This window comes from Balaenoptera ricei, chromosome 12 (genome assembly GCF_028023285.1).
Source record: "Balaenoptera ricei isolate mBalRic1 chromosome 12, mBalRic1.hap2, whole genome shotgun sequence".
Lineage (NCBI taxonomy): Eukaryota > Metazoa > Chordata > Mammalia > Artiodactyla > Balaenopteridae > Balaenoptera > Balaenoptera ricei.
Genome location: NC_082650.1, coordinates 50034834 through 50059628, shown reverse-complemented (window position 1 = coordinate 50059628; position 24795 = coordinate 50034834). Strand labels below are relative to the sequence as shown.

The following is a 24795-nucleotide window of genomic DNA, read 5'->3' as shown; positions in this document are numbered from 1 at the left end:
GCACATCCTCAGCACCTAGAAAAGAACCTGGCACATACTAGATGCTGGATAGATCTTTCATGAATGAATAAAAGTTTAAGATGACGATAATTACTGGAAGGTGCAATCTACTCTTCTCACTCAGGATGATCATGTTGGCAAAATACAACACTGGCCATCTCTCGGAAGTGGGATTATAGGCTTTTCCCCCTACCCCCGCCCCACATTTCTTTTTTTCCTTAAATTTTCAACTATCTGTGTAACAGAGAATGACTTTTAAAGAAAACATTTAAAATACTATGTACAGCATATACTCTATCCATATGTCTTAATTCATCTTCATATTCATAAGCTGAAAATGCTCCCATCACACTGTCATAGTCTAACTAACCATTCCCTAAATAAAACATAAAGTAACTCACCTTGGGGATCACCATAATCACACCATTGGTCACTGCACTTGAGAGAAGGGAGAAAACCAGAATGCTTCTTCTCCCCACACGGTCCATCCCAAAGCACACAAAGATGTAGGCAGGAATTTCCACTGCACCTGTCATGGAGCAAAATGATGCATCTCAATAAGCCACAGTGTCCAACTGAACAAGGGGACCCTGCCTTCTAACCCACCACCCAAAAGGAATGGTCAGCCCTCTCTCTCTGCTTCCAGGGGCTTCTAAGAACTATCCAACAACCGCCTGAGAGGCAGCAAGCCCCACGACTTTTAAACTCACTGGAGTGGGCAGGATGTTTGCTGTGATGTGCACTAATGCTCACATAATCTGCCTAGCACTTTTCACCTGTCTTTGGAATCTTATCCCGGACTAGGCAGGAAGCTCCCCAGGACACAACACAGTGACTGGAGGATGGGCCGGTTGAATGAATAAATATGTAAATTAATAGACAACATTGATCTTTTTTGACCTTTGGCTTCTTCTGCTTGGCAGAACTATGCGGAAATGTTTGTACTGTAACTTCGAACATAGCAATTAAAGTAGAAAATTCAGTGTCAGCTTTACATCTATCAGCCAGAATGCATCAGGGAGCAAGCAAGAAGTTTTCTCAGCAAAAACTGACCAAACCCAATAATAGCCTTTGAGAAACTGTCACTGTTTACTAGCCTAGCTTGTCCACGTAATTCAAAGGTCTGTTCTTTCGACCCTCCGGAGCTTGCCTAACCCCAGGACACTACCCACCACTGCCTTTTAGGACTGATGTGCATTTTCCCATTCAACTACAGAATGGTGCAAGCACCTAGACCGGCAGGTCTGGATCTACATGTCTCCTACAGCTTTGGGAACATATCTCTGCAGGTAGACACATATTTTCTGAGTTAACATTCTTAGCAGTACATCAGAAGTTAAACTCAGGTGCAGCTGCTCAGAAAAAAAAAAAAAAAAGGCCTGGCAAAGACAAAAAAATAACATTCTGAGCCCCATTGGAGAGACAGCCTCCCTCCTTTTCATTAACATGGAAAATAAACAACTCCAGAGAAGAGGCCTCCCGTTCACAGACCCTGCTGTAAGGTCCATGCCTCCAGGCCCGAACAGTAGGTACATCTATTACTCTACTCTTTTTTTGTTTGTTTATTTATCAAACACTTTTCAAGGTCAAATAAATCAATGATTCTCCAAAGAACCTCATGAGAATAGGCCTGGATTATTACCCCCACTTTCCAACTCAGATTAAATGACTTGAGCCCAGTGAGCAAGTGACAGCTCAGGGACTGGTCTTTGGGAGCCAAGGCCCCTTTCCTGCAACCTCCCTCCCTCATGTCTGGTTCCCTCCACGTCTGACTCAGGGCTCCCCTCTCTACAGCACTGTGTGCAAGGCCACCAACCGACTTCCTGGAGTCTAGCAAAGCTGCACAGCAACTGGGAAACAGCTGAAGAGACCTTTTAAATTATATTCCACCTTGATGTTTCTTGAGTTGTTGTATAGATGCTGCATCTAAATTTTGACCTGACTATGTCTGGGTTAGAAATGGTGCAACCAATGAGGCCCAATCTATCTGGGATTAGGACCATGTGCCCTTATTTTCTTTACTTTATAATGTATAACCCCATTCTGCTCCTATCTCCACATAACCTCAAAGATACGTCTTCAGGCTACTGTAGCGCTTATCGCCTGCAAGTAGCACAAAACCTAAGCTGGAATTCCCACCAGCCCCAAACCATCTCAGGAGATGAAAACTTGTTCAAAAATTTCACAGCACAAAAGTGTTGACTAGAAGCGCCTGTCAGGCAGAGGGCTGCTGGCAAGGGCAATGACATGAAAAATCAAAGGCAGTGAAGACTATAAAACCATGGTATTTGTGTTGGAAACATTTTTATATTTACAAGATTGCCCGGTTTCTTGAGAATTTACATCTCCATCAAAATTAAGACTATAGCATAGAGATCTAAAACTCCAGCACTCCTAAGCTTCCCCATGCCACACCCCACCCTACTTGATTCTCCTACCATTTGCTGCTCTGTTCTACGAATACTGCATCCTTTCTCCAATTGACACATAGAATGTGTTTGAAGTCAAGATAGGCTCTTTTTATAAACTTGTTGGTCTGCCCAAGAAAAGAGTAAAGTTTTTTTCTTAGAATTACTTCTCTCATAATTTCTGCTGAGCTATAATAAACAAAAACAGGTGTCTTATCAGAACATTTTAATGAGAAGGGATGTTAGCTATGTATAAAAATTTTAAAGCAAACTTTTCTGGGGATAATATCAAATACAAGCAGCCTACACGGAAGTAACCAGCTGGACAAATGCATTTCTGATAATTCTCTCGTGTCTCGTATGAATTTGGTTTACCCTAGGAGTCACACCTCAAGCTATCACAGCAGTATCTGAAGCTATCTTAACCTGCTACTGAATTAAAAGAAGCATGACAACATAAATTACAGTTGCATGTATTTAGGTTATTTTACTGACTAAAATTCCTAAATTAAGGACACTTGAAGGTAGAAAGATACTAGAAGATCTCCAAGACATGTTAAATATTAAAAGGAATGCAACTTGCAAAGAACAATATGTAGTGAATAATCTCATTTATGTTAAAATATAAAACGTTTATCTGCACAAATATATGGAGATGCATAAAAAGAGATCTGAAAGTACAAGCCAAAGGTTATAGAAGTTACCTCTGAAGGATAGCTCTGAGATGGCAATGGGCTTAAAGAAAGGAAGCAAGCAAGGAGAAGAGGCAGAAGAGGAAGGAGGGACTCAAGTCTTCTAACTGTTGGCATTTTTTTAAAGAGAATATATACAGGTGTAACACTAAAAGAGACCATAATAACATAGTTGGCAGTATTGCTCCTGGTAGAAAAAAAAGACAATAGAAACACTCTCAAAACTTGGTAGAAATTTCACTTCATGGCTACAACTTAAATGTAATTTAACCACTTACCCATGAGGAAGAGATTTAAATATTCATTGCCTCCCAAATTAACAGAATTCAAGGAGAAGGTGTAGAACCCAAAACACCCCGTGAACCAAATCAGCCAAACAATAAGTGTCCTTGTTCCAATACTCCAGTCATAAAACAGATCTGATAGGGTGTGCTTCTCAACTTGAGAGGGCTTATTACCAGCAGAACCATTGTGATCCAGTGATAAAAGTTCTGACAGTTTACAGGATCTCGTCCTATTCCACTTGGCCATCGTATCAATTACTTTTTGTGCTTCTTCATATTTTCCCTCCGAGAGAAGCCAAAAAGGTGTCTCTGGGAGCATCCAACAGCACAGGACAAAGGGGACAGTCACTGTGGAGAGGACTATCTGATAGATCCACCAGGTCCTGACCAAGTAGCCCGTCAAAGCCACCACCATGGTTCCAAAAGCAAAAAAGGAATGCAAGTGGATGGATGCCCACGTCCGAGACTTCATGCCGACAAATTCTGTCACATAGACAAACACCACCACGAGATAGCCACTTCCACACTGCAAAACAAAGCAGGGAGAGTGGTCCAGATTTAAGGTCACACACATAACTACTAAGGAGTCCAATCTCTCTGCAAATCACACATAGGCAAGAAAGAAAATGACAAAGCATTGCTTTCTGAAACCCGTATCATATTTATACAATGGCGTTTAATCCGATCCATCCTTCTTCTTTAAATGGGTCCTCTCATCTTCCCACACCCTGTCCACCCCAAATGGCAAAACTTGAGTGGTTATGCATGATATAAATGTTAGACACTGCCTTTTGCTTCATTTAAATATTCCTTTACGGTGTGAATTTATGTCTCAGTTCCTTGCAAATGTGTGTATCAATTTATCTATATAGAGAAGAGCCTTATTATCAAATCCTAAATTTTAAATGGGGACAAACAATTTATGGTAATTAGTGAGAAGAAAAAAGATTTGATTAAAACTTCATTTTGACGGGCAATAACAACAACAACAAAAAAAAACAGACAAATTGCACTTCAGGGAAATTCAAAATTTCTGTGCATCAAAGGGCACTATATCACCAAAGTGAAAAGGCAACTTACGGAATGAGATATATGCAAATCATATATCTGATAGGAGACTAACATCCAGAATATGTAGAGAACTCCTAAAACTCAACAATAAAACAAACCCTTACAGGATATTTGGTTCTGTCAGAAACATCCACAAAACATTCGGTCCACACCAAAAGGTCCTTGAAATTTGCTCCTATCCAAAACATCCATGAGCATATTTGGTCTATGCCAAATGGTTTTGGACAGGACCAAATATCAAGTACCTTTTGGCCTGGACCAAATGTTATATGGACGCTTTGGACAGGACCAAACGTCTGCTAACCAAACAAACAATCAAATTCAAAAATGGGCTTGGATTTTTCCAGAGAAAATACAGGAATGGCCAATAGCACACAAAAAGATGCTAAGCATTACTAATCATTAGGGAAATGTAAATCAAAATCACAATGAGATGCCACCTCATGGCCATTAGGATGGATAGTATCAAAAAAACAAACAAACAAAAAATAACAAGTGTTGGTGAGTATGTGGAGAAATCAGAACCCATATGCACTATTGGTGCATATAGGAATGTAAAATGGTACAGCTGCTATGGAAAACAGTATGGGAATTCCTCAAAAAATTAAGAATATTATTACCATATCCAACAATCCTATTTTGGGAATATACCCAAAAGAACTGAAAGTGAGATCTCAAAGAAATATTTTTATATCCATGTTCATAACAGCATTATTCACAGTAGCTAAAATGTGGAAGCAACCCAAGCATCCATCAACAGATGAATGGATAAGCAAAATGTGGTATATACATACAATGGAGTATTACTTAGCTTTAAAAAAGTAATATTCTGACATATGCTCCAACATGAATGAACTTTGAGGACATTATACCAAGTGAAATAAGCTAACTCCAAAAAGACAAATACTATGTGATTCCATTTTTATGAGGTACCTAGAGCAGTCAAATTCATAAGACAGAAAGCAGGATGGTGGTTGCTAGGGGTAGAGGGGAAGAGGGAATGGGGAGTTATTGTTTAATGAATATAGAGTTTCAGATTTGCAAGATGAAGAGTTCTGGAGATGGATCCAGATGGTGGTGATGCTTGCACAACAATATAAATGTACTTAATATGTACTGAACTATATGCACTTAAAAATAGTTAAGATGATAAATATTGTTATGTGTATTTTACCACAATAAAAAAAATGGGGGAAAAACTTTATTTTGAAAATAGGCCTATCTTTTTTTAAAAAATAAATTTATTTATTTATTTATTTTTGGCTGCATTGAGTCTTCGTTGCTGCACGTGGGCTTTCTCTAGTTGCGGCGAGAGGTGGGGCTACTCTTTGTTGTGGTGCGCGGGCTTCTCACTGTGGTAGCTTCTCTTGTTGTGGAGCACAGGCTCTAGGCGTGCAGGCTTCAGTAGTTGTGGCTCGCGGGCTCTAGAGTGCAGGGTCAGTAGTTGTGGCGCATGGGCTTAGTTGCTCTGCGGCATGTGGGATCTTCCCGGACCAGGGATCAAACCCATGTCCCCTGCATTGGCAGGTGGATTCTTAACCACTGTGCCACCAGGGAAGCCCCCCAAAATAGGCCTATCTTTAATTTAACAAAATTTAGATTATAATAACAATATGTGACCCCTCATGGAATAAACAAAGAATGAAACAAATGATGGATTTTTGTGTGTGTGTGTGGAGGGGGGTGGTGGTGAAAGGATTAGAATTTTTCCTACAAAATTATTTCACATTTGACTTTTATAAAACAAATCATAAAATTAATTTTTGCAGAATTATTCTAGAGTGCCACTGATTTCTCCAAAGGCCTCTCTTAATCCTTTGATATTTGAATCATACTCTTTTGAAGGCTCATCTTGTCATTATCCTTGTGGATGTTAATTTCTTCAAAAGTTAACTGGTTTCTATATGGGAAAAGAATCTAAAAAAGAGTGAATATATGTATATGTATAATTGATTCACTTTGCTGTAGGGCAGAAACTAACACAACATTGTAAGTCAACTATACTCCAATAAAAATTAATTAAAAAAAAAAAGTTAAATGGTTTATCTCTGCCAGATCCCAATTGGTCAAGGGATCTGTGTAGGATTCAGGCAGTTTTCCCCCACTGCTTTCAAAGACTTTGTAATCTAGAATCTTTTGTGAGATCTGCAATTTCACTTTGCATCAGAGTCGCAAAGAGGCTAGCCTACTAGCAGTAAGCAGAGAGGTGCTTGATTGGGATTATTGTATTAATGGGCAGTTTCATATTTTGTGGCAACCGCTTTTATTTCCCCACGCAACCTTGTAATTGCAAGACTCAGTTAATGAACCCTGATAATGAGGACTCCCATACTGAAGAATCCAGTTGTTTGGTAAATTTAAACCTTCAAATACTACAAATTTCCCCATTAAAGTAAGTTGTAACACCAGTCCCCAAAATGTTTTTGTCAGTGCCAGTTCTTTTTGCATTCACTCCCACTTCCTACTGGTTACTTCTGTCACTGGGTTCAAACAATCCATTGCACAACTGCCTAAATAATCCCAGAAGCCTCCTTGACACCATTCACACCTGTCACCTCCACTGATAACACTCTATTCCTCACATCTGCCCTGACCCCACCCCCAACATAGCAGCCAAAATGACCACTTCACCCCTGAATTCACTGAACTCCTTCAGGGGATTCCCATTGCCTTTAGGAAACCAGGCAAACTCTTTGTCATCCTACAAGGCCCTGCCTAGTCCTCTCTCTCTCCTTCAGCCTTATCATGTATTTCACCTCCTCCCTATTCTCCAGGCATCGAGACCTTCAGTTTCTTCACATCTCAGGGCCTTCTCACTTGCTGCTGCCTCTGCCTCTCTCACCCACCCCTCAGACTAAAAAGCCCCTGACTCTCCAGAGCCCCCATCCCATCCCCCGCTGCAGGACCCCCTCCACTGTTAGTCCTCCATCGTCAACATTGTATGGATTTTTAAAATGGCCCGTCAGTGTCTTGACTTCCTCTAAGATGTAGGGTTATTGAAACAGCCTGGTCAGGTTTACTTAGCATTACACTCTGTAGGCAGATCCATAAATGTGCTGAGTGAATGAATCTGCCTGCATCTTCCCTACTCAGAATTGTATCACAAATACATTTCCCATAAAAACCAAAGGAAGGAGACACAGAAAATTAAGGCCACATTTTACAGATGTATTCTATGGGTGGCTGTCTCATTTTCTTGGCTCTGGAAATCAACTCATGGTATTTTGCAAGACCGAAACAGATATTTTTAGAATTATCCTCTTAAATCTTCCAAAAGAGGGCTCCACACTCTCTCAAGACCTGTCTGTGCCTCTGTTGTACCATCATTCTCACCAGAAGGTCTCTTATCAAATCTCACTCTGTAGCTACAGAGCCATTTCCTCTTATTCTGTCCTCGGTGGAGACAGAACTGCTGGTTGTTATCTTTCATATTAAAAACTCTCTATATTCCTAGATATATATACATTTTTTTAAGATGCAACACCTTCAATTCTCCTAAATTTTTTTTAACGCATCTTCCTATCCTTGGCCATCTGTGTGGCTTTCTAGGAACCCTTCCCAGCCATTGATGAAGACTCCAAAAGAGAATACACCACCTTGCCCTCTGAGGGGGTGCAGTGACCTCTTCTTCTGAGATTGAAGTCCTTGGCTTCTCTCCAGACCCTTGGATCATCCATTCTGGTGAGAGGGGATGAATGCCCTGCTCTGTGTTCAGCAAGATCACAAGCTCTCCCTGAAGATAAAACTTCACTCGGTTATCCTTGCCCAGTGACCTCCAAAGAGAATCACTGCTGCTGTTGTTTGGTAGTTTGGAAGCTGTCTGGAAGCCTCACCAAGTGTGGAAACAGCTTCTTCAGTCTCTGGTCCACTTCCAGTAATAGCACCCTAGTAGGTGCTATTGTAATTGCATTATTAATTAATAATAAATTGCAATTTATTATTAATAGTAGGGAGTGCCTACTCCATGCCAGGTACTGAACTGGGGATGCTTACATGAATCTCACTGAATCCTGGTAACAGCCCAGTGAAGCAGGTATTATTTTCTACAGTTTATAGATCAGAAATTAAGGTTTGAAGAGGATAAGGTGTTTGCCCAAGGTCATACAGTTGAGAAGCCAATACATGACAAAGCTGGGATTCAAACTCATGCCCTTCCCACTCTACTCCCCTGTTCCCCATAACAGAAATGCCTGATGCCTTCTTGTTTTCATTCTTCCTGCACATTATACAAATGACTTTCTTAACAATACACCTGAACCTTCTGTTTGGCTCATGCATACAAAGCCTGACTAGACCCATACAATTGCTCAGAAGTAAAATAATTTGCAGCGATTATTTGTAATGGCTACAAATAATGACTTTTTTTTTCTTTCTTTCCCCTTATGCCTTCCTCTCTCCCTCTTGTTCTCCCTGTCTCCTCTCTCTCTTTTGTTTTATAGTATCGGCTAGAATCCCCAGTACAATGCCAAGTGGAAGTGATGTTCCACAAATCCTTGCTGTTAGTAATCGTGGAATGTGGATCACCTGTCAGGCATCGAGTCAGATGTAAAGTTTCTGCCTACTAAGCAGCAATTTTTCATTTTAATGAGTTCCATTCTAAGCATAGGACACTAATATGCTACAGAAAGACTTCTGTGGTGGAGCGAACAAAGATTAGTCCTTGATCTCTCTCACTAGATTCTAAATGAACAAGACTAAGAGAGTTAAGGTTTAATATAAAAGTCCTGCAGTGGAATTAAAGAGGCAAAACAAAACAAAACAAAACAAACCAACAACAACCCAACTCACGATAGCAAGAAGGAAGCGTGCGACTATGAAGCTGTAATAATCAAACGTGAATGCCGCTGCTATGCCAAACAAAAATACACCGGTGCTTGTGGCCCACAAGACAAGTCGTCTTCCTGCCCTGAAAAATAAGAATTACACAGAGGAAGGAGCAAGGTGTGGCTGCAACAGTTTAAAACATCCACTCTAATTCATGAAAGATAGGTGCTACCTATATTTTAATAGCTTATGTATCAATATTTGATTGTTGTTACTCATTCATTTATTTTGAGCAAATCATGAGTTAACACATGATTTCTTCAAGAGGCCTGTTTTTCAGTGGACTGGCCTCCACCTGAGCTGCTAATATACACACTCGATCACTCTGGGTGGTCCCCAAAGGACCACCTAACCTGAGATTGGGAGCAAGGAGAGGGAAGATTTGTCCTTTCCCTGTCAGGACCTGCTCTGTGACCTGCTGGATCATCTTCCCTGTTGGGCTAGCTCAGCCCACCAAGGGGAGACAACTCTTACTAAGCCCCTCTAAAAACAGAAGTCTTGCTACATTCTGCTACTAGAATAAGCTGCTTACTTGCCCTATATTTTCATAACTGAGAAGTGCATTTCTTTGCCTAAAAAGCAAACAAATAACAATTATATGCCTGCAGACTTAAAAAAAAAATGAGATGTAATTCACATGCCATAAAATTTAACCTTTTAAAGTACACAATTCAGTGGCTTTTAGTGTATTCACAGCGTTGTGCAACTCTTATTACTATCTAGTTCCAAGGCATTTTCATCACTCCGAAAAGAAACCACACCCAGGAGTCATCATTCCCCATGCTCTGCTCCCTCTAGCCCCTGACAGCCACTAATCTGCTTTCTGTTTTTATAGAGTTGCCTATTCTGGACTCTATATATAAATGGAGTTGCACAATATACGACCTGGCTTATTTCACTAAGCATTATGTTTTCAATCTTCATCCATGTTATAGTCCTTCATTCCTTTTTATGACTAAATAACATTCCATTGCATGGCTAATACCACCTTTTGTTTATCCATTCATCAGTTGATGGACACCTGGATTGTTTCCACTTTTTGGGCTATTATGAAAAATGCTGCCATTAATATTAGCAAACAAGATTTTGTGTAAAGTTATGTTTCAATTCTCTTGGATATATACCTAGGGGTGGAATTGCTGGGTCATAAGCTACTTTATGTTTAATTTTTTGAGGAACTGCCAAACTGTTTTCTAGGATGGCTGCCCCAGTTTTACAATCCCACCAATTTCTCCACATCCTTGACAACACTTGTGGTTGTCTGTCCTTTTGATTATAGCCATTCTAGTGAGCAGGGGTTATCCCACTGTGGCACTGATTTACGTTTCCCTAATGATTAATGATGTTGAGCATTTTTATATGTGTTTTTTGGCCATTTGTATATATTCTTTGGCAAAATATCTATCCAGATCATCTGTCCATTTTTAAATTGGGTTATTTGTCTTCTTATTGTTGAGTTATAAGAGTTCTTTATATATTCTAGATACTAGACTATCATTAGATATGTGATTTGCAGATATTTTCTCCCTGTGAGATGTCCCGGACAGATAATTGTAAGGCAAAAAAAATACAGTCCTGAGATTCCAACCAACAGGCTTGCCCAGTGCAGCAGAGGGTATGCAAGCAAACTGGAAACTGTCACTTTCATGGCCTCAGCCTTCTCTGCTCCCACATGTATTAGTAGGGATTGTTGACTCTGCACATAAATGTTCCCAATCTCATTTGAGCCCTGAATGCCATTTAAAACTATTTTCCATCCATCCCTGATCAACCCCCTGTACCACCCACAAAGTCTTCACTCTCAGCAGATGAGCGGCCCTCTCCTGCAGAGAACAGAGACCATCAAAGAGAAAGCCCCACAAGTTCCTGGTCTGCCCACCTGCCAACATGACCTGCATCTGCCTTCAGGCTTCTCTTCTTTCCTCCTTTCCAGAGACACACCCCCTTTTCTCTCCAAATACCATTTTGCAGTCTTTGTATAGGATCATGTCTCTTCCCACCTCCTCTGAGGCCTTATTCTACCAATTACTTCTTTTTCCTCTGTCTTTCGCTCTCCTCTGACTTCTCCCTTTCAGTTTAAGTCTCTTCCAGTCAAAGACAAGAACCTTCTCTGGACCCCATCACTCTGGTAGCCACCTTGCATCTTGCAGTTCCTCCACTGACAGACTTAACAAAAGGGAATATCTACCTCTTCATCTCCTATTTTGTTCCTCTCCCCACTGACACCCTAACTTCCACACTTCCCAGGAAGACAGTTATGAAGCAGAAGATTCTTAAACACTGAAACATAACTTCAATCACCAAATAATAACTAGACTCCACTTCTGCTCCAATTTCATTATTCAAATGCCACCTCCTGGAGGGGATGTGTGTGTTGGGGGGAAAGACCTGGGTACTCCTCCCTTTAGGCTTCCACAGTCTTTGCCTCCATTGCTTTTACTTCTAGTATGTCCCTGGACAAAACAAAGCCCTATAATCTTTACTTGGACGTGTTTGTTGGCCCCATTTGACTAGCACACCCTGAGGGCAGGGATTTCTGACCTAAGCAGTTGTTTTTAGGTTCCCAGTGCCCAGCACATACCTGTAAAACTCACAACTATGGGGACCAAATAAATAAGTTCATCTCTGTACTTTAGGACAGATACGAAAAGTGTGGTCCATGTCCATATAGAGATGAACTTTGCTTCATTTTAAGAGCTACATATTCATTTTAATGTGTATTTCTTAAAAATATGGCTGGTATATCACACAATTTCATAGATATTATTGCTTAGGACCAGACTATCCTCCTAAAAAGCAAGTCTATTTAAAGAAAAAAAATTCACTACTAAGTGGTTATATGTACCTACTGAGTGGTTATGTGTCCAAGGTACTTTTTCTGTATTAATTTTGCAATAACCCTCTGAGGTGAGTGCTATTATTTTCATTGCCAGCTTACACATGAGATTCTGAAACACATGTTAGGCAGTTCACCCAGGTCCCACAGCTAATAAATGGCAGAACACAGGCAGACTGTCTTCAGAACTCATCCCCTAAACACTATGTTATTTTGTGTCTCTAAATAATAGATCGGCAAAGAATTTAGATAGAAGGTATGAAAATGACTACAGTTTTGAACATAATTCCCTGTCCCCTAAGGAAATCAGATAGGAAAATGAACCCTACACTGATGCAACAATACTAAACATTTCATTTTACCTGTCAGAAAGGTAGCCGAAGATCACCGCTCCCAGCAGGACTCCAAGCATAAATGTAGGCTGGATCAGCCTTCCAAACCATTCTCGGTTACACACCAGATCCCATTCAGTCACCACGGTGCTGCGCCACTTGCTCTTGTCATAGATGTAGCCATCCAAGCAAGGGAAACTACTCTTATGGCCATTATAATCATAGTTCAAACTCGACTTGTTATCCCTCCGGAACCTGTGACAGCTTGTGAGCTCCCAAATCTCACCATCCTGTAGCTGCACTATGATGTGATCTTCACGGCCTATGGAAAACTGGGTCCAGATGTCCTCCAACCTCCAACTAGAGATACCTTGGAAAAGAACCCGACTCACATTGCCTGGGGGCCTGCAAGTATGCTGTGGGGACACTGACAAGAACACAGAAGCCAAGTAATGGATACCACAAGAGATGTTCTGGAAGGCACATATAAAATAGAGGAATATCTGGTATCTGCAAAGAGAAAAAAAAAATCAAGTCATTATATCTGGCCTATGGGCTAAAAAAAGACATATGCAAATATGAAAGGCCTCCATTATGCCTTAGCTTGGATAAAGGGATAAACACAGAAATAATTATAGATATGTGTGTATACACAAGTGTATATATCTGTCCACAGGGCCTAAAAGCGATGACATCCCAATAGCAACAAGCACATCAGTGCCCAGATCTTGGGCTCTAACTATCATTCTCCAAAAAAAGGAACCAGGAAAAATGTCTGATTCTAAGACCAGGACAGGGAGAATACAAAATAAGCCTGGAGCACCTTACAGTATCAGAAAGTAAGGAAGTACTCAAAATACAAAAAACGTGGTGGCATGTCAAGGGGACAGAGGAACCAGTATGAAAGAGCTCCCAAAGGGCAAAGCTGAAACAATCTGAGCAACAAAATAAATAGCACAGTATAATCCAAAGTATAAAATAAAATAAAACATTTTTTAAGAATTCCATGAAGTAGTTTTTATTTCCATTTTACAGAGAGGGAAACTGAGGCTCAGGGAAGGCCAGTGACTTGCTCAGAGCACAGAATTAAGAGCTGGGAGATAAATTCAGTCTATCTGAAGCCAAAGCAAGCTCTTTCCAAATGTCAAGCTAAAACCTGAGGTAGCACAGTAATGTGAAAGTGCCATTCACCCACTAGCTACATTAATAAAATTAGTTTCACAACATTTAAAATTATTTGAACTCCACCAGTACACATGCTGATAGCTTTTGAATAAAATGTATTCACAACTATGTCATTTAGAAGGCAAATCAGATCTAGTGAGCACTTGTGTCATTTTTTTTTTTTTAACCTGTTGAAAAATAGCCTGCACTGACAATCCTTTTAACACTTTGGGATATATGATATGATATGATGTCCCATACTATGATGTTTAATTTTACATGTCAACTTGACTGGGCTAAGGGATCCCCAGACAGCTGATAAAACATTATTTCTGGTGTGTCCGTGAGGGTGACTCTAAAGGAGATTAGCATGTGACTGAGTAAAGAAGATCGCCCTCACCAGTGGGGGTGGGCATCATCCAATCTGTTGAGTGCCTGAATAGAACAAAAGGTGGAGGAAGGGCGAATTTGATCTCTCTGCTTGGGCTGAGACATCCATCTTCTCCTGCTCTCCAAAGACACTGGCACTCCTAGTTCTTGGGCTTTTGGACTGAGACCAGGACTTACACCATCAGCCTCTTGTTCTCAGGCCTTTGGACTTGGACTGAATTATAGCACTGGGTCTCAAGCTTGCAGACATCACATTGTGGGACTTCTCACCTCCAGGACCACATGAACCAATTCCTATAATAAATCTCCTCTTACCTTTATCTATATCTATTTATCTCTTACTGATTCTGTTTCTCTGGAGAACCCTGACAAATACACACTTATATAAGAGAATGACTGAACAAATAAAGAAAAAAGAAAGAAGAAACAAATCTTTCTTACAGTAGAATTCCAACTAATACCTGTAGATATTCCCTCTCTACAGAAGATGGACCTTAATTCCCACTCTTTCCCCCTTGGCTAGACTTAGTGACTCATTTCCAAAGAACATAGTAGGATAAAAGGAAACTTCACAGTGGGGAAATCTGGCAAACACTATCTTAACCGAATGTTGAAGCTTAACATCCTCAGAGATGTTGTATGGATATCACATTCCCCCTCATATGATGTGATGAACAGGTACTTCACCTCTGTGGCCGTCTTTCCAAAAACCATAACCCCAGTTCAATCATAAGAAAAACAACAGATAATCCCAGATTGGGGGACATTCTACAGGTTGCCTGGTCAATACGCCTAAAGAGTGTCAAGGTCATAAAAAACAAGGAAAGACTGAGAAATTGCCATAGACCAGAGAAGAGTGGGATAACATGACAACTAAATGCAATGTGGTACCCGGGATTGGATCCTAGAACAGGAAGAGGGCATTCCTGGAAAAACTGATGAAATCTATATAAAGTCTAGAGTTTAGCTAATAGTAATGTACTAATGTCTGTTCCTCAGTTTTGACAAATATCCCATGGTAGTATAAAGTGTTAACAATGGGGGAAACTTGGTGAGGGTCGCACAGGGACACTCCTTACTCTCTTTGCACCTATTTTGTAACTCTAAAATTATCCAAAAATTAAAAGTTCATTCAAAATTTTAAAAGTAAATGTAGGGTCTCCAAATTTACAGACTGAAGCCAACAGTGACCTGAAATTTACTGGTCAATCTTTGCTTAGCAAATTACTCATGTAAATAAAGTGGAAAGCTAATCTTACTTAAGAAAAGAGTTCAGATTTACTAATTCTTTTTTTAAAATCAAGCACCTAAGTGTCTCTACTACACTAATGGGTATTACCATCTGCCCTTGAGAGTAATTTTTATTTTTTACCTCCCTGGAGTAACAAGTACTCAACATCATAAAGATATCAACTCTCCCAAAGTTAATGTACAAGTTTAGTCTGTAACTGGAAAACACTGGAAATTTAAATGTCTTCCAGCAGGAGATTAGTTATATAAATTATGGTAAAAGTTATAAATGCTGCCTGGGAAATTCCAGAGGAAAAGGGCAGCATAGAGTCTTTCACTAAAGGCAAGCTCCTGGTGTCTAGAACAGAGGGAGAATCACCCTGTCCAGATCATTACAGAGTGGAGTCTGTGGTGGGCCAGTGTCTAACTGCCAGACACCGAGGCAATAAAGACTTGGGCACCAGATCCTCTTGCAACCAAATCCTGTTTGGGACCTAAGAGGCATCCTATAATAACAATCCTATATGAATATGACTGAGAATGTAACATACATCATTGTTATAAGTCTTTGACTCCTCCCCACCCCACAAATTCCAACACTGCAAACTACAACACAGCCCCTGCAAACAGCAGACAGATTTTGTTCGTCTGAAGTTTACCTGCCTGCCCCTGAAGGCGTTTGGGTTTGGTACCTAAGTAGTCTCATCACCTGGAGCAGCTCCACTGCTGAAAAGCTCACATTTTGCTCTCTGACCACGGCTTCCCATCCTCCCAGCTCCCCCTATCCCTCCCACTCACCCCGCCTCCTGCACCGTCCAGGGCTCCAGTCTTTGAATCCCACCAGCTTCTCTGGTTTGTCACCACCTACCTGGCCTCAGGTCCTTCCCCAGCCAACCTGAACCCCACAGTTGTCACTAGAGTTCTCTACAGAGTCACACAAGTGTTCTATTCTCATTCTCCATTCACACACAGTCCCCCCAACAGAGCACCTACCCTGGCAGGCCCCTGAAGCTAGGATTTGTCTTCTCTGCCCCACCCTCAGGAGGTCTGAGGTGGGATCCAGGACTCTATACAAGCTTAAAAAGCTTCCCAGGAGAGGGACTTCCCTTGTGGCGCAGTGGTTAAGAATCTGCCTGCCAATGCAGGGGACACGGGTTCGAGCCCTGGTCCGGGAAGATCCCACATGCCGCGGAGCAGCTAAGCCCGTGCACCACAACTACTGAGCCTGCACTCTAGAGCCCGCAAGCCACAACTACTGAGCCCACGTGTCACAACTACTGAAGCCCGCGTGCCCTAGAGCCTGAGCTCCGCAACAAGAGAAGCCCGTGCAATGAGAAGCCCACGCACCGCAAGGAAGAGTAGCCCCCGCTCGCCACAGCTAGAGAAAGCCCACGCGCAGCAATGATGACCAAACACAGCCATAAATAAGTAAATAAATAAATAAGTAAGCAAGCAAGCTTCCTGCTCTGAAAAATCAAATTCCCTGGTTTAACCATATGCTGACACAACGTTTGACATTCAAAATACTTAACAATTGTTGTGGAGCCACTGGAAGTCTCATAAACAACTTGCGAGGGTGTAATTTATTACAACCACTTTGCAAAACTGTTTGTCAGCTGACCACATGCACACTCAGGTAACAGAGCAATTCCTTTCCTAAGAAAATACCCAATGAAATGTGTACATGAGCTCCCAAAAGTCATATACAAGAAAGACTATTCATAATAAACCCAACCTGGAGACAATCCAAATATCTGTTGACAGTAAATGAATAAACTGTGGAATATTCATGCCATGACATACTACACAGCAATGAAAATCAACAAACTACTGTGACATACGATATGGGTGAATCTCACAAGCACAGTGTTGAGCAAAAGAAGCCAGACAGAGAGTTCGTGATTTTTTACTCCAATTATACAAAGTTTAGAATCAGGCAGAACTAACCTATGGTGTTAGATGTGAGGATAGTAGTGAGTTTGGGGGAGAGAAAGAGGGCATGAGAAGGGGTGATCTGGGGTGGTAACACGTATGTGTTCGTTTTATGATGATTCATCAAGTTGTAGATTAGGGTACACACTTTTCTGTACATACATAATACATCAATTTAGAAGTCTTATATTTGCAAGACCCAGGGAGAGGAAAAAGTATTCAGCAATGCCCCTGCTGAGGTGTGATTGGCATGGCTGCCAAGGCACACCCAATCTGTCCCCATGGTGCCTATCGTCTAGACTGCAGCCCTGGTTGGCCACCCAATCCATACTGACAAGAAGGTGTCCTCTAGAAGGGTGGGCGGGAGATGCAAGAGGGAGGGGATATGGGGATATATGTATATGTATAACTGATTCACTTTGTTATACAGCGGAAACTAACACAACATTGTAAAGCAATTATACTCCAATAACGATGTTTAAAAAAAAAAGACTGGCACTTCTAAATTTTAAAAATTTATGTATATCTATTATGACAACAAAAGGGGTATAATTTGTGCCATGGAGAACTTTAGTGGTGCAAGATTCTAACAGCAGCATACACCCACCAGCTCCATGTTAGCTGTTTTTTCTTTTCAATGTGACTTGCAGGAATAAACTATGGTCCAACATTCAAAAAAAAAGAAATATATAGCAATGTATAGACATATATATTATGAGCATTTCTGTTTTATAGCTATTCAAAAACAATGATTACAATGATAAAAGTGTCAAATTGGGTCCATCAAGCCTCTATCATTAATGTACCAATGTAATACCACTTATTGACTTCTTTTGAAATAAAACTAGTAAAGAAAATTAAAAAAAAAACAAAAACAAAAACAAGAAGCTGTCTCACCTGAACAATACATATTTACCCAAATGCCTATTGGATGTCTCGACCTGGAATTCCCACAATGAATTTGCCTTAAGAGTCTCCAACGGATCTCAATACCTAAGCCCCAAGCCTGGCCCACCTGGAGTGTAACTGCTTCTGAGTTTAGGGCACCACCATCCACACAAACCAGAAATATGGGGTAGGGGCAGGGCATGGGGGGCCCTCATGGTCCTTCCCACTTCTCCTTCATGCCTTAGGGCCTGGAGGTCCCATCAATTCCACCGGTTAAAACTATCCCATCCTACCTGCTCACACTGCCCCTGCTCCAGTCCAGACCCTCATTATCTCCCACCAGGGCTCTTACCTGGGTCTTCTCTGGTCTCCTTGCCCCAACTCCTGCCCCTCCAATGCACCTTCCATTCTTCATAGGGATCCTAATACCCAAATTGCTTAGCATGACATCAAAACTATTCTTGTGGATGACTGTAAGTGTACCTACCCCTCACTGGCCTTCTCTCACCCTCATACTTTATACTCCATAAATAATAAACCACTTAGCAGTCCTCAAACAAACCATGCTAGTTCATATAATTATACTTTCTATGTGCTGGGAAGGTCTTGAGCACGCTTTCAATTTGAATTTCCCTTTCCCTGTTACAAGGATAACTTCCTGAAAAAAACAAACCCCTACTTCCTTAGGTGTCTAGCATTCTAACATATCACTTTGTCCCTTATAAAGATTGTTGTCCATCAGGTGTCCCCCCCGGCCTAAGGCCCCTCCAGAAAAACAGACTTAGAGACTCCACGCTTCCACTACAGGTGGCTCAGTTTCCATCCCTGGTCAGGGAAAGAGACTCCACGCTTCCACTACAGGCGGCTCAGGTTCCATTCCTGGTCAAGGAACTAAGATCCTACAATGCTGCGTGGTGTGGGCAAAATAATTTTTTTTAATTAAAAAAAAAAAAGAACAACAGAGACACAACATATCACTGTGCCCACAGCTGGAGAGAAACACTAATGGAAAAAGCATCATACAGACACAATAGACAGGAAACCCAGAGGCAATGAAAAGCAAGGATGATCAGAACCCCCAGGAAACAGACTCATGCTATCTGGGTGACAGGTGAAGAAGATTACTTTTGGTCCTAGATTTATATCATTCTGTATAATGAAGCATAACTAGTGTCATCCCACTGTGGTTAAGAGCATGGATCCAGAGCCAGACTGCCATGGTTTGAATTTTGTGGTTACTTACCACCTGGGTCTCTGGGCAAGATCCTTACCCTTTCTGAGCCTCAGTTTCCTCACGTGAAAAATGGGTTGTTGTGGGAATGTAAAGAGTTAATACATGGAAAGCACTATGGCATACTGTAGGTGCATAAAAGTGCTAGTTATTATGATGTTCATAAGGTGAAGTCAAAAAAGAACCTAAGGGACTTCCCTGGTGGTGCAGTGGTTAAGAATCCACCTGCCAATGCAGGAGACAAGGGTTCGATCCCTGGTCTGGGAAGATCCCACATGCCGCAGAGCAACTAAGCCCATGCGCCACAACTACTGAGTCTGTGCTCTAGAGCCCACGAGCCACAACTACTGAGCCCACGAGCCACAACTACTGAAGGCCGCGCACCTAGAGCCCATGCTCTGCAACAAGAGAAGCCACTGCAAAGAAAAGCCCGCGCACCCCAACAAAGAGTAGCCCCCGCTCACCACAACTAGAGAAAGCCTGTGTGCAGCAACGAAGACCCAATGCAGCCAAAATTTAAAAAACAAACCTAAAAGGTTCATATATTGGGGGGAAAAAACCCCAGTACCTATATCCATAGATTAAGTCAGCCACAAGGCTCAACATTCCAACTCTGAAATTTTAAACCATCTCTCCCTTTATCCCAAGATAACTCAAAGATCCAGGTTCTTAGATCCCCCAACACAGATGCCTGAATCTTGGTTTCCTCAACTCCCTCTAACATGGGACTTAAGCCATGAAGTTTTTGTAACTTCAATATGGCTTCAGGACAAGTCCTGGAAACCTAATTCTTCTTAGGTGTCCTGCTTTCCTCTCTTAAAGGTGATTAGGATAGTGCTTCCTCACCTTAGAAATGACTAAAGAGAAATGAGAGATAATTAGGGTTTTCTACTTAACACTTTCACTAGGTTTCCTTAAGACTAAATAATAATAATACACAATAAACTCTCTATTTATAAACAATAAAGAGACCAATTAGAGCAAATGCCAGAGAAAATATGGGTACTGTGATATGCTCACACTATTTTCACCTTTTGCTGTAAGCATTGACTTGTTACCCTTTTCCTTCCTACAAGCAGCTTTCACAATCTACCCTTCCCACCAGGATGGGGACTCAGGTAATAATAGCCATGATTTATTGAGAACTTACTGAATGATAAGACTTTTGCATACATTACTGTAGCTGGCTAAGAGCTGTCTCTCAAAATCCATTCTCCCCTTCTCCCACCATGGTGAGCCACATTTGACCATGTGGGTGAGGACATAGAGCAGCTGCCCCCGGTGCTGTGGATGGCGGAGCTGCCTCACCCACTTGGGTCCCTGGACAACCCCATGGAGCACAACCTGCCCTGCACAGTTACCAGAGAGGAACAACCTCCAACTGAGGGATCTTTTTGTTATAGCACCTAAGTATCTTAGTTAATCCCTAAAATACATGGTGAAAGAATGGTATTAGTAACTACTACCTCATAGGGTTACTGTGAGGATGAAATGAGAGGCTGAAGGTGGAGTCCTTAAAATAAACGTTTGTAGTACTATTATTACCCCCATTTTACAGATGAGGAAGTGGTAAGTCAAATGTCCAAGACCATACAGTTAATAATTGGTAAGTCAGGATCGGAACTCAGACATCCATCCCCAGAGCTGATTTTGTAATCCCCATGCTGTTCTGCTTCAAGGGGGATAAGATGAGATAATATTGGGCGAGGGGTCATACAGCGTGCAGATCAGAGGTTTGGAGCTCAGTCTGAATCCTGGCCTGCCACTCACTGCTAACGTGATCCTGGGAATACATGAAGGACCTGGCTGAGTGCCAGGGTTGTGCTCAGGAGAGCACCATGGTTGACAGCATGGACCGTGAAGGCCAATGGACGTCCAATTCTGCTCTGCTACTAACAGATTTGTGATTTAGGCACAAGGCCTGGTTTTCTCATGTGTAAAATGAGTGATGCCACCGATATCATGGGACTGTAGTGAAGGTTAAAGAAGGTAACATGTACAAAGAACTTATGACAGAGCCAGGCACAACTCAGCATTCAATAATGCAGGTATCAGGAGGAAGCAGGGGAGAGCTGGGACCTCCTGCCCCTCCTCTGCCTGCTCCACCACTTCTTTTTTGTGGACCCTGAGAATCATAACCAACATTTGTGCAACTTTCCACCCTGGAGAAGAGCACATCATCATCTCTTCACCACAAGCCTGGGAGGGAGCTAAAGGCAGGAACGATTATAATTCTCACTTGGCAGATAGGAAACTGAGGCACAGTATTCCCATGGTCACGTTCGCGGTGAGTGGCAGGCCAGGATTCAGACTGAGCTCCCAACCTCTGATCCGCACGCTGTATGGCCCCTCACCCAGCTACCTCTCCTCCCAAAACGTTCCAGGTCAGAGAAGTGTTTTCTCCATGAATGAATGAATGAATACACTTTAAATTTTTAAAATTATTTTGACAAATGAAAAGAGGGTGACAATCGTACAAAGGTTAAACCTAGGTCCCACCTTGCCGTAGCTCTGGGTCCTTGGCCCACAGACTGAGGGACCTGTGCGTCCCTCAGTTTCCCAATCATTAAGATAAGGATTCACCCCCTTTGCAAGATTCCGTGGGCATCAAATAAAGCACTGTGTAGCTGGCACATATTAGGTTTCTATAAACGGAAACAACAACAACAACAACAACCGCTAACGGTTGTTTCTGGAGCAATTCAATACCTGCCAGGCACTGAAGGAGACTCTACCGCGGGGTGGGGCGGGGCGGGGCGGGGCAGCAGTCGTCTGGGGAAGTGAAAGAGGAGCCCGTTTGGCCGATTAGAGAAATGAGCCGCCAAGAACAGGCATTCCTCTACCCCTGTGAGCTGGCTTTCCAGCCAGGGCTCCGGACGCTGGCACCCGCAGACGGCGCGCCCCAGGTTCCACCTGCCAAGCGGTAGGCGCGCCGGACGAGCCCTGCGCCCACCACTCCCGAAGCGAGCCCCAGCGCCCCCTGCTTGCTCTGGGGAGGTGCCGCCGCCAGAGTTCGAGAGGATGAGCCCAGCCAGGGCCAGGAGTCGGGACGCAGGCCTCCCGACTTCTCTGGGAAAGGAGGGATGGAAATGTTTTCGGATCGCGAGCTCAGCACGAGAACCCCGTCGCAACGGGAAGAAATAGACCCCACCGGCGCCTCCCCCAACTCGGCTCCTGCTTCCCCGCCCCCCCGGCACCGTCCTCCCTCCTCACCCCCACTCCAACTCCCTACCTGCCAAAGTGCCCCACGCTGTCAAAAACCAGCTCCAAGTTGCCGGACCCCACGCTGCCGCACCCCATGCTGCCGCCGTGCCCCGCGCTCCTAAGCCGGACGCGTGAGGCTCGCCTAGAGCCGGGGGCTGCGGGCACAGCGCCCAGCCCGGCCCAGCCGAGCCCAACCCAACCCAACCCAACCCGGCCCCCGCCCGCCGCGCCTCGGCCCGCCCCGGCTTCTGCGTCCACCGCGCGTCAAAGTGCTCGAGCCGCGCGCGGGGCCAGGCTTTTTGTTCCTCTCTCTTCCCATCGAGCGAGTCCCCGCCGCCGCGGCCTCTTTCCCAGTGCGCTGTGCTCCCGGAGCCCCCAGTAGCACGGTGCGCCCAGCCCCGCCACTTCCCGCGGCCTCCCCGCCGCCCCATCAGACCCTGGACACTCACCACGTCCGTTTGGGTCGACGCTCGAGAGAAGCGCCGGTGCCTGGGTAAAGGTTGTCGCCCGACAGCCAGCCCAAGGCGGGAATGCGGAGGCCGGGGTTCGGTCTGGAGGCGCGCGCCTTACAACCATGGCTCTCAAACTTGTGCTTGAGTCTGCCCCAGCACTTGGTTTTATATGCACATTTCTGGACTCCACTCTTGGGCACAAATATCACTTTCTCAGAGAAGTCCACCCTTTTGAGGGCCAGGACAGGGATGTACAAGAGCAGGGCATAGAGAATGGATTCTGATGACCCTGAGAAGTGGCAGGATCTTGCAGAGCTGTGTGAAATATCTTATGTTAACCAAAGGGCAAAGGGAACTCCCTGGGTAGAAACTTAAGCAGAATAGTGAAAATAGCAAACTTGTACTCGAAGAGGATTTGAAAAAGAGGAAAGCACATCTCCCAAAGTACTTCCCTTACCTACTTGTCACAAAGCCTGAAATAACACCATTAATGATTTATTTATTTTTGCTATGAATAATTCTATTTTCTTTTGAAATGCAAATGCTCCTGGAATGATTAATCCATTAAGTAATAAACAATTTGGAATGGATTTTTTTTAATTAGGTAGATTCTTACTAACTAGAAAGTCTTAAGGTTGGAAATGCTGGGGAGGTACACGTGGTGGGGGGAGGGAGGGAGATATGGGGAAAGTTGAACTTTTATCTGCTATTCTAATTACACCAAATAGAAATGGCACAACATAGATAAAATGAACAAATTCCCTGAAAGACACAAACTACCAACGCCCACTCAAGAAAAAAACAGATAACCAGAATAGCCCTATATCTATTAAAGAAATTGAATGTGTAGTTAAAAACCTTCCCACAAAGAAAACCCCAGGCCCATTTAAGGAAGAAATAATACTGATTCTGCACATACACTTCAAGAAAACTGAAGAGTAGGGAATACCTCCCAGCTCATTCTATGGGCCAGTATTATCCTGATACCAGAACCAGGCAAAGACATAAGAAAACCACAGACCAGTATACCCCATGAAGATAGACATAAAAAATTCTTAACAAAAGTTTAGCAAATTGAATGCACCTTTATATAAAAAGGACAATACATCATGACCAAGTAAGGTTTATCCCAAGAAAGCAAGAGTGGTTTAACATCTGAAAATCAATCAATAAAATTCACCATACTAACAAACTAAAAAAGAAAAACCATATGATTATCTCAATAGATGCAAAAAAAAGCATTTGACAAAAAACCTAACATCCTTTCATAATAAAGACACTCAACAAACTAGGAATAGAAGGTATCATGATCTGTTTCTGCCCGTAGAACACTTCTGACATGAAATGTGTGGGGTTTTTGCTCATACCAACAACCAATTCTCCAACTCTCCAAATACCAGCTGGGTTACCTAAATGTAATTCAAATCTGACACTAACTATTGGAGTTAGCATCAGATCCCACAAGTTGAGGGCTCAGTCCCACAATACTGTCCCCTATTTCAGATGCCAATCACAAGTCCGAGGCTTCCCGTAATTCTGATAAACTGACAAAAATCAGGGTTCCCACTACCCCCTCCTCAGGTTCAATAATTTGCTAGAACAGCTCATAGAATTCAGGAAAACACTTTACTTACATTTACCTGTTTATTATAAAAGGTATTATAAAGGCTACAGATGAACAGCCAGATGAAGAGATACATAGGGCGAGGTATGGAGGAAGGAGCACGGAAGGCACGCCACCTTTCCAGCACCCCATATGTTCACCAACCCAGAAGCTCTCTCAATCTCAATGGAGGTTACATTACACAGGCATGGTTGATTACATCATTGGCCATTGGTGATTAACTCACTCTCCAG

At 42.6% G+C, this 24795-nt stretch overlaps 1 protein-coding gene across 1 annotated transcript in view; it reads right to left on the bottom strand.

Moving 5' to 3' along the window:
• SLC22A16 (solute carrier family 22 member 16) overlaps nucleotides 1-22582 on the bottom strand; it is a 32539-nt gene extending 9957 nt beyond the window's left edge. The window contains exons 1-5 of the mRNA XM_059941996.1: nucleotides 22515-22582; nucleotides 12478-12957; nucleotides 9244-9361; nucleotides 3379-3910; nucleotides 402-529 (exon numbers count right to left, since the gene is read on the bottom strand). Coding sequence (XP_059797979.1) covers nucleotides 402-529; nucleotides 3379-3910; nucleotides 9244-9361; nucleotides 12478-12957; nucleotides 22515-22582 — 1326 coding nt within the window. The remainder of the gene's footprint in view (nucleotides 1-401; nucleotides 530-3378; nucleotides 3911-9243; nucleotides 9362-12477; nucleotides 12958-22514) is intronic.
• Between the last annotated feature and the right edge of the window lie 2213 nt (nucleotides 22583-24795).